This window comes from Urocitellus parryii, chromosome X, assembly GCF_045843805.1.
Source record: "Urocitellus parryii isolate mUroPar1 chromosome X, mUroPar1.hap1, whole genome shotgun sequence".
Classification (NCBI taxonomy): Eukaryota; Metazoa; Chordata; class Mammalia; order Rodentia; family Sciuridae; genus Urocitellus; species Urocitellus parryii.
Window position 1 is genome coordinate 47123519 of NC_135547.1, and position 16981 is coordinate 47140499.

At 31.0% G+C, this 16981-nt stretch overlaps 1 protein-coding gene across 1 annotated transcript; it reads left to right on the forward strand.

Annotated features, from left to right (window-relative positions):
- Window positions 1-8700: 8700 nt before the first annotated feature.
- Cpxcr1 (CPX chromosome region candidate 1) lies at window positions 8701-9675 on the forward strand. Its single transcript, XM_026409282.1, has 2 exons — window positions 8701-9014; window positions 9084-9675. Exons 1-2 carry the CDS (start codon window positions 8701-8703, stop codon window positions 9673-9675), a joined length of 906 nt encoding a protein of 301 aa, XP_026265067.1.
- Window positions 9676-16981: the final 7306 nt, after the last annotated feature.

The following is a 16981-nucleotide window of genomic DNA, read 5'->3' on the forward strand; positions in this document are numbered from 1 at the left end:
AAGTGGTTCTAGTTCATAACAGTATTTTTTTTCCTTGAGAATTTCTCTTTCCAAGACATATGTCATCCTAAATTCTCTTATTTGTGAGTTGTTGAAGGCACGTGGTCAACACAAAGGCTTTAATTCCCAGAGAAAAAGAAGCTGTATCAAGTAGTAAAAAAGTCTAGTTCATTAGTATTAAAAGAATATTGGGGTTTGCTTATGATGTGGTAATATTCATTCTCCAGTGAAAAACATTCCTTCTTTCACTTGGTAATTCCATTTTTTTTCTATAAAATATGCATGGAATTACCAAAATGTAGTTAAATTTTCAAGGATAAAAGTTATTATCATCACAGTATAATTATCGTCACACCCTAACCATACTCCTCCGTATATTCAGGAAATATACGTGTTATGTCTAAGATAGTGACAACTAAAAACAGTGGATAGAATATTAGAAATATTTGTTATTTTGCATGCAAACAAATGTCTTGAAAGGAAGAATTCAAAATAATGTGTGATCATTAAAAAATAGAAAAGAAAAAAATATTGAAAATATATCAATTTCAACCATAAAAAGAAAGGGAAATGTTAACTATAGGGCCACATGACACAACCTTATTTATTCTCCATTCGTAGATGTTTTCTATTCCCTTTCTTCCTCAACTCTCTTCTACTAATTTAGAAATTCTTAGGGTTTGTTTTACATCTCCTATAAAATGAGTTTCTTTTGCATTGTAATCACAAGACTTTTGTTTTTCTTTTGCCTGGTACTGGTTTTGTGACCCTCTGAAGCTTTACTACAGAAACACAATTCTAATGTTATGGTCATTTCACCTAAATTAAGATAGATAGATATATGTCTTGGGGAAATGGGGAATTGCTTTTTTTGCTCTGATTCTGTCTTAAATATCATTAGATCTCCTTCATGTTGTTTGGCTAGCTGTTTATGATATTTCTGTCCACCTGAATAAACACTTTCAGTATGTAACCACTTTCACTGTATATTATGATGTTTTTGGACAGTCACCTCAGTGAGGTAGAGAAAGTAAATTTCCTAAACGAATCAGATCAAAATTTATTTATTCTTTGTTTCTTAAGTTTCCAACACATAGTTCTAGGAGAGCAAGACCAAAAAAGAATGATAGATATAAAAATAGAAAAACACAAGATAAAGAGAGATAAAGAGAGAAAGTTAGAGAAATAGACTCTTCTGTCTTCAAAACTACTCCTTAATTGCTTTGTTTCAGGTCTAAGAGCTTTGACTTTGTCTTTGAGGTGAATTGTTTTCCATCAAGTTGTTTAGCTTTTCATGAAAGTAAATGAGTAGAGGAACTTCCTTATCAGATTTCTAGAAATATTACCACAAACCTGAATCTTTAGAGATTAAATTTTGGCTCTTTATTTAAAATTAAATGACAGGGCAACAGTAGGTTTTTGAAAAGAAGGAAGACAAGAACTATTATACACAGAAATATATAATGAAATAAAATATTAAGGAAAGTGAATCAACTGTATAACTTTCATATGAACCTTTTAAGGAATTAGAATGATTATACAGTTCATATCTGAAAGAAGAAGAACAATTGTGATTAACTATCTTCATTTCTGGAATTTCTTCAGGGTTGCCATTGATATCTTTGTTCCACTGTCCCTTTTTCCTGGTCTAACCGTTCACTATTCATGTCACAATTCAACTCATAGTCTCTAAATAGGGCATATGTTGACCTTTTCACTTTAGGATGTCTCATAATTCATATTTGCTAGTCACCCTTAGACAGATATCATCTTTGATGAGAGACGCTAAGAGTATGGGCTGGGGATGTGGCTCAAGTGGTAGCGCGCTCACCTGGCATGCGTGCGGCCCGGGTTCGATCCTCAGCACCACATACCAACAAAGATGTTGTGTCCGCCAAGAACTAAAAAATAAATATTAAAAACTCTCTCTCTCTCTCTCTCTCTCTCTCTCTCTCTCTCTCTCTCTCTCTCTCCTCTCTCACTCTCTCTTTAAAAAAAAAAAAAAGAGTAGTATCCATTCTGAGTCTTGGCCTCACATATACTGGTAAAGTCTCTCATTTTCCTCAAAACCAACAGCCCATGTGAATTAAAAGTATTCTTGTAGCATTATCAAACTAAATATATATAGATAAGTGTCAAACAGGTAAAAGAAGATATTGATCTATATCATAATATTATTGGAAGCTAAGTAATAAAAGTAATAAATGTTAGATATTGAACATAAAATATTTTCAGCTACAATAACAAAAGGAAACCCAGACAAATTAAGTAAAGACAAAAGTTTATAAATTAATATAATAAAATGAAATAAACAATACCTTTATGTAGTATTGCTGTATTTGATAAATATGAATGTAAGATGCCTAGTTAAATTCAAAATTCATATTAATAATATTTTAATGTAACAGGCTCAAAACATTTTGGACAATATTTTGTACATATATTTTTAAAAGTATTATTAACAAGAAACTATAATTTTATTAGATGTCTTGTATTTTATATTGTAACCATTTTTTCACACTTTTGCAATCTTAGGAACAACATATAGTTAAAGATTTTTAACCTGTGATAAGGCAGAAATCATAAACTCATGAGATTTCTTAGACTTTCATCTTTGCCTTCTATATAAAGACAATTTCAGGTTTGCCATTTCAGTTATTCTCTCCTCCCACACTCTAAAGTGTACTATTTGGTTGCTAGGTTGCCATGTTCTGTGCACATTGTGATGTAGTCAAAAGAACTGTGGAAAAGGGATAAATGGAGAGGGAGCAGACAGAAGAAAAGGAGAAGAGCAGACTAGGCCTAGTGAAGCATATATATTGGAGGAATTTGTACTAATGAGAATGAAGAGATAGGGTGAGTAACAGTGAAAGGGAAATTTTAAGGGGCTTAAGAACATCATAATCTACATACCATATTATAGTATTTAAGAAATTATTTTAAAATTCACTTTTTATATTGATTTGTCAGTTTTTGATGGATATGCTATTCTGAGACTTCTTGATGTGTGTCAGGTGTTTAGTATGTTAACATAGACTGTGAACATGTGAACATTATTCATATTTAACTGTAACTTAGTATACCTCAATGAATCATTCTAATGGAGAAAATTACTAGATTTCATTTGTCACTAAAATTTTTGAGTTAAAAAAATAATTGAAAAAATATTCACAAGTGTAGAAGGTACAGATGTTAAGTCTCCTGGGCTGAAATGATTGGGATATAAATCATAAGGGATTCCCTGCTGTTCATAAGTTTGAGACTACTGAGGATATTGTTAACTTAGGCTGTTTCATCTGAGGTGAAGTTGTATATTGGAGAATTTATTATCAGGGAAAGATGAGGCACTCATATAAAGAAGTGTTTTTTACAGGGTTTATGAGTCATTAATATAATTTTCTATTATTATTTTCAGTTTTGTGAGAAGGGACACACTGTCTTCCTAGACCCATGTAGACTCGAGACATAATATGATTGACTAGAATAAAAAGTAAAACTCCCCTCAACTTGAAGAGTAATCAAATATGATTTAGAAAATTCAAAATCAACTATTTTTATTTAAGTTAATTTTTTTCAAATGATATATAAAAGTGTATTATAAAAATTGTCCATAAAATTAATTAACATGAGTTGTTTCAATTCATATATATAAACTAATGTTTAAATCAGAGTAAACATTTAATTCCTAAAATATTTCTCATTTCTTATGACAGAAACTTTAAAACTCCTTTCTTCTAGCTTTTTGAAAAGTGAACTACATTATCTATAGTCACCCTTTTGTGTCATGGCCCACCAGAACTTATTATTCATATTTAACTGTAACTTAGTAAACCTTGATGAATCATTCTTCATCCCAGATATATTACTTCCCAGTCTCTGGAAACCACCACTCTACTCAAAACTTCAAAGAAATCAAATTTTAAGTTTGATATATGAGTGAGTTTTCTCTGTGCCTAGATTATTTCACTTGGCATAATCATCTTCACTTCTATCCACATTATCACAAATATCATGATTTTATGTCTTTTTATGACTGAATATTATTATATTGGGTACATATACTCTCTTTTCTTTATCCATTCAGAAGTTGTTTTCATTTCTTATCTATTGTGAATATTGTGAATATGGTGCAATAAATATGAAAATTCAAATATCTCTTCAACAGACTTCTAGCTGATATGGTAGTTTCATTATTAACATTTGGAAGAACCGCCAAATTGATTTCCATAATGACCTAATTTACATTATCACCAACAGTGTCTAGGGCTTGCTTTTCTCCATATTCTTGCTAGCATCTTTTATCCCTATTCCTCTTGATAATAGCCATCTTACAGGGGTGAGGTGACATCTCATTGTCATATTTTTTTGATTTGCATATCCTTGATGATTTTGAATATTTTCCACATACATATACTTTATTTTTACAAAAGTCTGTTTAGGTAAAGTACTCATTTTATATTTTTTGCAATTGAGTTCTTGGTCTTCCTCTTATAGCATATACTAAATCTGTGTGAGATGTATACTTTAAAAATAATTTATCCCATGTTTTATGTAGGTTGTCTCTTCACTCTATTGTTTGTTTTACTGAGCAGAAGATTTTTTTGTTACCCATTCCTTCATCCTGATGTGTATCCTCTAGGCTTTATTTATCAGTAATTTCACGGTTTCAGATCTTATGTTTTTTAATTTAATCCACTTTAAGTTTAGTTTTGTAGCTGGTAAGAGATAAGGATCTAATTTGATTCTTCTACCTGTGGACATCCAATTTTCCCATCAATTTATATTGAAAAGACTTTTTTCCTAATTTGTGCTTAGCAGTTTTGTAAAATATCTTGTGTGAGTTTAAGATACTTTGTTCTGTTCCATTGTTATGTATGTCTTTAGTAATGCTAATGTAATGCTAGTAATGACATTCAGTTTTGATTACCACAACTGTGGAATATGTTTTGAAGTCAAGACATGTAATGAATACTTCCTTCTTTGTTATATTTGCTCAAGATATTCTTTGTGTTTAGGTCTACTTATTGTTCCATATAACTTTAGATTGCATTTTCTAGTTCTTCAAGGTATGTCATTGAAATTTGAGTAGAGATTGAATTAAATCTGAATATCATTTTAAGTTTATGTACATTTTAATATTGTTGATTTTTCCACTCCATGACAGTGACACATGTTCTGTAACGGTTCAATTCCTTCCATCAATGTATCATCATGTTCATTGTGGAGATCCTTCACCACTTTGTTTAAACTTATGCACGCACATGCACCCCGCTTACACACACAATTTTGTGTATATGTGGTACTGAGCTTTGAACTCAGGGGTGCTCTAACATTAAGCTATATATTCAACCATTTTTACATTTTATTTTGAGAAAGAATATTGCTAAATTGCTTAGGCTGTCCTCAATCTTATAATCCTTCTGCCTCAGCATCCCAAATTTCTGGAATTGCAGGTGTGTGCTACCATATCTGGCAATATTTTAGATATATTTGAAGATACTAAAAACAGGATGGCCTTAATATTTTCCATTTCAAATAATGTTTTACTATCATATAGCAACAGTGAAAATTTGATTTCTTTTTAAACTCCGTATGCATCTCCTGAATCTCAACAGGACTTCCATATAAAACTCTGAATCAGAGGAGAATATCTGAAAACACCAAACACCATATTAGATTACATAATTTTAACATAGTGTTTTATGTAATAATCATTTAGAAAAAGGAACCTATAATATTTTGTTTCCTTAGGCCCACAATTATCAACTCAAAAAATGTTCTCTTTAACAATTTTATATATACAATTTTAAAGGCTATCTGGCAAGTCAACATTTATATTTGTTAAACAAAACAATATTGATTTTCTAAAGAAATCCTGAAATAATTATGTAAAAATATATACTATGTGTATTATAGAATTTTACATTTATAGGTATATGAAGAAACATATATAATTTTTACATGTATTTCTGCATACATACTTAATATAAATATTAAAATACATGTTCTATGTTAGAAAAAAATACAAAAAACAGAAAATGGAAGAAAACAGCAGATTGTATTGTTTGAATAAACCCACATTCATTGCCTGAGTTATTAGAAAATGGTAAAGGAAGCAAAAAAAAAAAAACAGGTGAGTGGTGAGTTTAAACTATTTGCAAACATAAACAATGAATTAAAATACAAAGATTAGGAGGTTTAACACAATACCTGACAGTTATTTGTACAACCCAAATAAAAGTTTATTTTTATTTGAGCACTAGTATCTGTAAATCCATAGTTGTCTGATGTGACTACATTGCAGAGGAAAAAAATAAACCTTTATATGTAATATACACATTAATGAAAAATCACTCATAATATAGTATAGCAGTATAAATATCTTTAATAGACATATAAATACATACAAAATAAATACTGGATATATATTAAGTCACTGCAGAATATGGAAGGGAATAAACAATCTCACAGTTACTCTGAGATATGAAAGCGTGAGACCCCATGGAAGAACAAAACAAAATATACATTTTTCTTGGGGAAAGAAGGTGAAGGAGGTGACAACTCTACATAATTTTTCATAAAAATATTTCTACCTATTTTCAGGCTGCATCTGACAAGATCTAGATGACAATCAGTCACTTCAGTTCTCACCAGAAAACTGCATCTCAGCCTTACTGAGAAGCAGTCGGTCATTTCTCCAAATTTTGTGAGTTTGACTTGGTCATTTCAGACATATTCTAAAACATAGACTATATTTATTGTCTTACCTTATTGGTAATTGTTAATATTGATATGTTTTGGTAGATATAATCACTAATTGCCAAACATGAAATGAAAAATCTCAGTAAAGTTCAGTAAGGTACCATAAATATGCTTGTGAAATTTTTGTAGAGTGTGAAGCTCAGAAAAAAAAAAAAAAGAAAGAAAGAACAAACATGTAGGCTAGAGGATCAAGATATGAATCTTGAGAAATAGTTTTTTAGAAGCAAATTAAAATGACATAAATTACATTATGATAGAATAAGCAAAATGGTGACAAACTTTCATATGGTAACTGATGTGAAGGAATGGTATGTTTTGTAGTGTATATAATTACATGACATTAGAATTCACTAAAGTTAATAATACATAATAAAACTTTGCTATAATTACCTTGAATAAAAAATATAAAATATGTTTGAAAAAAATGTCACTGTTGCATTAATATCAAATTTTGGAAAATAACTAAGGACTAAATTGAAGACAAAGATGAGCATAAAATAAAAATTCAACAGCAGTGCCACACAGAAAGAATGTTGAGTAGAGGAAAGAAAGCTTGTCAGAGGAGAGGATTCAAGTTGTGGAGGTACTCTGAGGAAATCTACAGCATGAAATAATGGTTTGTGTCAATATGAATCTTTGAATCCAGTTAACCTATTCATAAATTCTGCCTGTATTAGTTCATCAAAATCAGCAATGAGAAAGTAGTAATTTTTTAAATTTTTGAAATCCCTGAAGATTTATTTTCAGTCTACTTGAATTTGCCTTTCTTCCCTGTTGTTTTGTATTAGAACCTGCCTTATCCATTTTCATGCCCTCATAAAAAAAAAAAAAATCTCCCAAATGAGTTTGTCCCAACTTCATTCATATTAGGCACATTGGAAACATGTAGTTTGCAGAATTAGGATATTCTTTAGATGTTTGAGCAGGAAGAGGTCAGGAGAAAATAAATAGATAAGAGAAGTAAGAGAAAACAGGTAAGTAGAATCTTAGGTATGCAGGTAATAAGCTACTATCATCAGTAAAGCAATAATGAGATATTTCCAGCTTCACTAGGGCTGGGTCAGTGAGAATGAAAAGGAAATGGTGAATCTGGGAGATAAATGAACTAAATTTGAACTTAACTATTTTTTTTACTCCCTTGTCTCCACTTATCATGTAATTAACAATTGTTCTTCTTTTAAGAAGCATTGTTTAAGAACAGGGAATTTAAAAAGAAAGAAAATTCCAAGGGAAAAATTTTAAATTTTATCTCAAATATTCAAATACTTTTTAACATAGATCTTAAATTATGTGAATATATGTTTAGGAAAGATTTAAGATCTATGTTAAAAAGTATTTGAATATTTGAGATAAATATTTCTTTTGCTTTAGTATCATTTTAAACTCCAAGGTCATAATTCAGATCTATTTTACTCAATAAAATTCTATTGGATTTTTCATCCAAAAAGGAATAGATAATAGGACTTCATAACCAAAACTATGTGTATTCTAATGTATAAAGTGCATTGCTGAAGTATCAAAGAGAGAGTTTAAGTTACTCATGATTTGTATAAATTCTATAACTAATGAGAAAACATATAACATAAATGTCTTGCATTTTCTCACCACTTTATTTTCATTTTTATGTTTTTAGTTGTAGAGGGACACAATGAATTTATTTTTTTTTTTGTGTGTGGTGGTGAGGATTGAACCCAGTGCTTCACATGTGCCAGGCAGGAGCTTCACTGCTGAGCTACAACCCCAGCCCTTCTTACCATTTTGACTTTCTCTTATTTAAAATTTTGTTTATGACTCTGATAAGATATTTATAGACATGAGAAAGCACAGGAATACAACATCCATATATTTTTCATCAAGAGTAAAGGACTGATTTCTTATGATGTGAAACATTCCCCAATTTAATACATCTTGTCTTCTTTCTCACAAATAGAATCCAGGATGACTTCTCCTGCTAAAGAAGGAAGTAATCCAGCTGACAACGCTCTGAAAATTTCTGAAAATGAGGCTCCAAATGACTGTAGTGCAGACATAGAGCCTTCATTTGCTAATCCCAGTATGATCTCTCAGGCGGAATCCAACCCAATGAACAGGGAGCCAAGCACATCAAACTCCCAGGAGGATGCTGTTCTTCTAACAGCGGAAAATATTGAGCTTGAAGCAGAAAAGATTCAAAAAGATTCTCAAAAGGAAGATGCATCACAAAACTCTCTTGTAGTTCAGATGCCTATTCCTAGAAAATTGATCTTTCTTATGTCAGGACTAGGGAGAATTACTTATCTGAGTATCCCACTGCTAAAAACTGATAAAGGCAATTTCTTAAGTGACAGACCAATATTCTACCCAGGGAAAGTGCAGATAAAAGTGAATGATTTTTGTCACAATATCATAAATTACAAAATTCCTCTCCAACTTTCAATTCAATGGAGAATACCATTCATTAATAATCATGAGATAAGAGGAATGATTCTCCGTCTGCTGTGTGGGAGACATTTCTCTCAGACTGTAGGTCATCAAAATAGCATGTGGATGAAACAAAAATATATAACATTCGTTCCTAGACCAAATGTCCTCACCCATGGTGAGAGAACCATAATATTTGGAAGGCCTTTGAGGGTGTACTACTATCGTTCCCTCATTGAGCGAATGACATCAGGAAAATTTTACAAATCAAGCGATAAAGGGAGGGATGGGTTTCAAATTTTTGTGAGGCCAGGGTTCTATATTCCACGGACCCAAATCCAAAGTACATCCAACAGAAAAATTTTTGAAAATCATTTGAGATCTCACCATAACATGAGAGTTGTTATCATAAGCATTGATAATGGATGGAAATATCTGTGTCCCATCTGTGGGTGTTGTTTCAGCAATTTTATTGAATTTAGACAGCATTCCTGCAGCTTTCCTGGGAACTAAACTGGGGTAAATTTATTTTAAAATTTAATTTCTAAAAATTTGTAATTTGACTACCAAATTGGAACAAAATTGCATGAACAAAAATAAAATCAGTATTATTAGATGGAGTTGCAGAAAGAAATACCAACTAATAGGATATATCAGTAAGAAACATCTTTGGAAAAAAACGAATGCCTTCATTTATTCCGGGCTATTATGAATAAATTTTCAAAATATCAAGACTGTGATTTGTATTATCATTTGAATCAAGACAATGTTTGCACTCCAATAACATCTACTTTTGCAAACTAACAGACTACTGATAAAGCAAAAATATATTGGATGACAAGACAATCTTATCAGGTGATCCTAAAAATTCTGCTGATTTCAATTTCTCCACTAATTCAATAAAAATCATTTAAAGACATTGAGAGTTGTGTTGTATTTTTGCAACTAGATATATTTTCCTACGCCGAGGAAAAAATCTGAAATTACTGAAAATATACCATATATATATATATATATATATATATATATATATATGTGATAATTTTGATGATTCGACAAAAAAGATTCACAAAAAGAAAATAGCTTTTTAGAAATGAAATATTTTGACATAGAAATGAACAAATCTTAAGTTGGCAACCAATAACTATAAGCTTTATCCTCCACACCTTGAGTGACTTCTTAACCATTGTTCACAATTACCACCCAAAGTTTATTTTCCCTTTAAACACATAAGTACAAATCCCCACACATATTAAGGGTGTTTTCTATTTTGCTGTATACAGTTTTAATATCTGTGATGCTTCTTTCCTTTTATCTGAAAACTCATAGGATTATAAATACACTATTTCTAAAACCATAATGTTTAATTCCTAGTCTGTATAGGTATAATATAATACACATAGAGTATAGTATGACATCTGTAAAATAAAATACACTATATACATATAAAATATGTGATAAATTCCATTATAAATGCATTATATAATACAATTCAAAGTTATTGATCCACCATTATGCATAAAACCTCTGATAAATCATGTTATACAGTAGTTACTCTTTGCAATAATGTTAAATATAGATATTTTATGGTAAAATTAATTGCATAAAAACAGTTTCTAGGAGATTGAGTGGTTTTATCCCAGCCTCCACAATAAGTGCATGCTCTTATCATCAATAATAATGTAATATAGCTGGGATTTACATCAAAGGTACACTTTTTGTATATTGTGCCTTAATAAGTATGTATTTCTACATAAAGTAGATTGTATTATTAATTTAATACATAGTTATACTGTATTACAGACATTCTAATCTGTCATTAGAGGATACTTAAACTACATCTATGGCAGGTCAGAATTTTTCATCTGGATGCAAACTTGCCACTTCCAGATATTATTATTCGGCATGAGTAATGAACTGAACAATTAAACTGATTCAAGAAATTTAAGCAACTAAATCAAATGTTTCTCTATTATAGAAAATATACTCTTTAATTTTATAGTGGTTGCTTCTAAATATGAAGTACACTTTTATAAAAATTAAGCCATCAGTTGGATATCAAAAATAAAATTGAAAAATAATATTGAATTTCTGACTTTATTTATCTGAGGACAAAACAAAAAAATTATAATTATGGTTTAAAAAATTACAGTTTGTCATTGTCATATACCAATGAAAGAATTCACATTTTATCTGGCAAAACTCCACCAATACTTGAAAAGATGATTTGAACACAGAACAAAGTTGTTAAAATAGATATTATTCACATCTTCAATTAAAAAATAGAGGTATCCATTAGTTTACATTTTTATAAATTATAAATCATTTTTTAATTAAGAAAGGATGAGGAAATCAGAAGAATGTACACCAATGAATCCGAGATACATGCTTCTCTAGTAACTCCCCTGAGAGTTTTTCACAATTACTATCATGGAATAAACAAGCTTATGCCTGAACAAAGAGATCAGTAATTCAGTTAAATGTCTAAAGTGGTAGTGTTTTATGCTACTGAGACAATGTGAAGATTCCACCTTAAAGCCCTGTTGGGATCAAGTCATAAAGACTTTGGACATGTCACTCATGTTTATTTGAATGAGTTTATTTGAAGGCATAAGAAAAGGGAAAGTGGCCACTCTCAAGGGAGAGAGTGGGACCTCTCACAGAGGAGAGACAACATGCCTCTTTTGTACTCCAGTTTTATTGGGGATTCCAGAGAAGTATCAAGAAAGTCCCTTCCAAGTTCTATCTTTTGAGGGGTTTTTGCTTATTTTTAAAATTTATTTGTTCTAATCAGTTATACATGACAGAAGAATGCTCTTTGAATCATTGTATACAAATGGAGCACAATTTTTCACTTCTCTGGTTGTACACGAAGTAGGGTCACACATTCTTGCAATCATACATGTACCTAGTGTAATGATGTCCGTCTCATTCCACCATCTTTTCTATCCCCATACCTCATCCCTCCCATCCCTCCCCTTTTCCCAAAGTACCTCCACTCATCCCAAGTGCCTCCATTATACATTAGCATCCACTTATGAGAGAACACATTCAGCCTTTTGGTATTTGAGATTGGTTTAGCATAATATTCTCCAATTCCATCCCTTTAGCTGCAAATACCATGATTTTATTTGTTTTTAATGTGAATAATATTCCATTGTATATATATATACCACATTTTCTTTATCCATTAATCTATTGAAGGGCATATACTTGGTTCCACAGTTTAGTTATTGTGAATTGTGCTGCTATAAATATTGATGTGGCTGTGTCCCTGTAGTATGCTGTTTTTAATTCCTTTGGGCATAGACCAAGGAATGGGATAGCTTGGTCAAAATGTGATTCTATTCCAAGGTTTTTAGGGAATCTCCATATTACTTTCCAGATTGGTTGCACCAATTTGCAGTCCCACCAGCAATGTATCTTCACCCATACTTGTTGTTTCTTTTATTCTTGATAATTGCCATTCTGACTTGAGTGAGATGAAAACTTACAGGACTTTTGATTTGCATTTCTCTAATTACTAGAGGACTTGAATACTTTTTCATATATTTTTTATCGATTGTATATCTTCTTCTGTTCAGTTATTTAACCTGTTTATTTATTTATTTATTTATTGGTGCTAAGTTTTTTGAGTTCTTATATGTCCTGGACATTAGTGCTCTATCTGATGTGTGTGTGGTAAAAAATTTGCTTCCATATTACAAGCTTTTTCTTCACCTCATTGATTGTTTCTTTTTCTGAGAAGAAGCTTTTTAGTTTGAATCCTGCCCACTTATTAATTCTTAATTTTATTTCTTGCACTTTAGGAGTCTTGTTAAAGAAGTCGGGGCCTAATCCGATATGATGAAGATTTAGCCCTATTAATTGTGGGGTTTCTGGTCTAATTACTGTCTCTTAGCTTTTAAATGAAACAGGGTTTCATCAGTCTTTCATGTCCCCACTTATGTGACAACTCTAGGTCACTGAGCCTATGCTGACTGATTCTAGTTGTCTTCTTAATCATAAATTCTTACAGATTTTATAATTATGAGGAATTATACTTATCTCTGAGTTCAGGATCTGGTCTATGAAAAGCATCACAAAAGTTTCCCCATTCATGGTGACTTGAGTTCCTCTTATCTACATTATTTTGGGCTTGCTTTTCTCTTGCAGAAAACAGTTTGCTGATGAATGTGACATAGTATGTTCACTTAGTCTAAGCTGGACTGCAGATAAATTATTTCTTGGAAAAGAAAGGATATGGAGTTCAGCACACTAGATTTATAGAATTATTTCTCTTAACCTTGTGTTTTCACCATTCTAATCTGTCTGCTTCCTAACATTTTCTATCTTTAAAAATTTATAAAGTAACATAATATGTCATAGGTCTACTTATTTTTCCTCCAACATAAAGGGAAAATAAATTTTATTAATTTCCTGTTCTGTTAATTTTCATAATATCTTTGCACATTTTTAAAACCATTGGTACATAACAGTTTTACTTTTTATATACAAAACAACTCACATCTAAAATAATAGCTTACATTTAACATGACTAATACCAAAACATTTATGTACTGAACACACAGTAAAATATCTTTTTAGAAGAAATAAAATTATAGAACTCTGAAGATGGCAGCCTTTCACCATTTTAATGTTCTCCAAATTTACTAGTTAGAATTTTACACTATATATCATTTGAATAGTTTATCATAATAAACTATTCTGTGTGGCTCATTTTCTTTTGGCTTCATAAGTGCATCACTTTTGTTGTTGTTGTTGTTGTTTGTTTTTACAAATTGTGTTTCAGACATATTTAGCCAGAGCAACTCCAAGTTTACATAAGAATCAAACTGCCTCACATATATGGTAGTGATTTTCTCGAATATATAAAACATACTGCAAAAGTTAATTTAAAAACAGGGAAAATGTTCCAGGAAATCTTCTATAATCATGTCAAGTAACATTTGATTTTATTCTCTTTCGTAATAGGCGTAGTTTGTGTCTGATGTATTAGTTTTACATAAAAGTGAGTCTGAGTAATTCATTTTGTCAATAAAAATAAAGAGACAATATAAGTGTCTCTGATGTATGATTTTAGATCTGTTTTTGTGTCAGAGTTTTGGAGAAAATGTCCACAAACTGTGTATTTACACACTAAAAACTGTATTTTTGTATATTTAGTAAAAATAGACATCAATTCTATTCAGACATTATTCAGTGCTCAAGTATGTAACATGTTATGATTTGAATGTAAGGTATCCCCTAAAAGCTCCTATGCTAATGCATAAATGTGAAACCATTGGATTGTGAGAGCTATAACCTAATCAGTCCTTCTGAATTTGAATGGATGGATTGGGTATAAATGAAAGGCAGGTGGGCATGGTCGAAGATGAATCACTAGGGGTTTTCCTGTAAGGAGACATCTTCCCTTTTGCCTAGTTTCACTTCTCTTTCTCTCTGCTTCTTGACCCTGCTATGAGCTGCCTGGCTTACCTCTACTGAGCCTTCCCTCAGGATGACCTGACTCACCTTAGGATCAGAGCAATGGAGTCAACCATGCATGGACTGAGACATAAGAAACTGTGAGCTCCAAGTTGAACGTCACTTCTTCTAAGTTGTTCTTGTCAGGTTTTGGTCTCAGTTATACAGAAACTAAAACAATATCACAATATATTAATATATTAAAATAAAATGAATTTAGCCCATGGTTATTTAAAGTAAACCTAATCTTTTTTTAATTGGTTTAGTGATTGTATTAAAGTCAGCCCATAATTTCTATCACAAAGTTTGAACAACTGATATTATAAGTATTTATGATTTATTTCATCTAGTAACCAGCTAAGAAAAAATGAGTACTTATTGTGTCCTAAATTAATTATTACGATTATGTATGGATTTGAAACTGTGGCAGGCTTAAATAATAAGCATGGTAAAATCATAAACTCTACACAGTTCTTCACTTTTAAAAGAAGTCTGAGTGAATGAAATGCTTTCTTCCCATTTTTTTGTGTTATTTTCAACTAAATGACAATTTCTTTTCTTCAACAGACTCAAAGCACAACATAATTGAAAGCTCACCATGATTGAGTGAAATGAATTATTTGTGTGAATGTGTGGTGCACATAATTTAATTAAAAGGGCATTGGTATAGTTGGGAAGGTTAACATTCTAATCTTTATTAAACAACCTCTTCTCTGAATGGAAAAAGTTAATATCCATGTTATGTTTAAGAACCAGTGTTTATAGAAAGTAAATAATACAACCCTCACTAAATTAAATAGTATTAGAAATTTTAAATTATGTTGTATATTTAAAAGTAGATGTATTCTAAAGAACTTATAGCTTCTTTGTAGGAGGATTGATCAAAATCAAACAGGTATTGGGAAATCATTAAGGCTATTTGTTAGTCCTTGAATCTGTAGCCTTACTTGGTTTGTCTTGCCTTCTTATTCCCATCACCCCAGTACAAAGGAGTCACATGTAATGTTTTGAATGTTTCTATGTATTATCTATAGAAACAAAAACAAAAAAAAAATCTCAATGTATTTCTTATAGTAAAATAAATTATCACATTGAATAATCTATATAATCTACTGTAGCTTGTATTATAGAATCAGTTTTTCAAAAAAGGAACAGTAATCATTAACTAAACATATATGTGGCATATACATATAAGTATATATCATATGCAATATGAATAATATATACTATATAAATATGATACATTCATGTGTATATATATATATGTGTGTGTATATATACACACACACACACACACACACACACATATATATATATATATATATATATATATATATATATATATATACATACATACATTTATTTATATATATCAAAGAAAAGGTAGAATTAAGAATACATATTTGGGGTTTATTTAAAAGTTTATCTCAGACCTGGTGATATTAAGGAAAGTTTAAATTAGGTTTCCAAAATAAGTATGAAAAAGAAAAAACTCAGGACATGTTTCTATGGTGTTCAACTCACATATCCCTTTTTAAGTTTGAGGCACTCATTACCCAAACATCAAGGATTATTGCCTGCTGGTCACTCATAATAGAGTAACTCCCTATCAATCAGTCTCAATCAGGGGTACTGCCTTTCCCAAGACAATGGCTCTTCCCAGAGCCAGCGAACATTCAATTACCAGTCAATGACAAAAACGTGGTCACTGTGGCTCATTTAAGGACATCTCAGAAGTGCTATCCCAACTGTAGGGTTTCCCTGAAATTATGAAGTCATTTAATTGTTTTACCTTCAAACTCTGCTTCTATGTAATCCTGCTTCCTTCATTATCTCACAGGTGGTGTTTACAATAGCACCCCTTTCCTCAAAACTATTCTGAACAAAGTATCAGTCTCAGAGTCTCTTACCTAGTGCATTTGTTCTAACAAAGAACAGAGGCAAAAACAGTTAACCTATACAGAAAGAGATAATACTATCTAATGTCAAAATAATTATCTTGACTGTGATTTCAGAGGCATAAACAGGTATTTTAATAAGAGTAAACCATCTGGGAAATATTTTTTGCATGAAGCAGAAGACAGAAATTGATAATCACTAATTAAAAGTCTTTTGGACACATATGCCTTTCTGCAGCACTAAGCCCTGATGAATCCAAATTTAAAAAGTTTAGAGTAAAAAGGGTTATTTTAAGTTTATCTTTGGGGAATATATACCCCTTCCCAATTCCTTCTTTTTGCTTTAATAAATACATTTTAATAGTTTGATGAGCTCTTTCAACTATGCCTTGTCCCTGTGGATTGTATGGGATTCCTGTTATATGAGTAATGCCAAATGTTGAGCAAAATTCTTT

What these genes read in the sequence shown, in the direction of transcription:
- Cpxcr1 (XM_026409282.1), top strand. Translation starts at nt 8,701, where the DNA reads ATGACTTCTCCTGCTAAAGAAGGAAGTAATCCAGCTGACAACGCTCTG. An exon ending in AGAAAATTGATCTTTCTTAT is followed by an intron (nt 9,015 to 9,083) that starts GTCAGGACTAGG and finishes CAATTTCTTAAG; the next exon opens with TGACAGACCAATATTCTACC.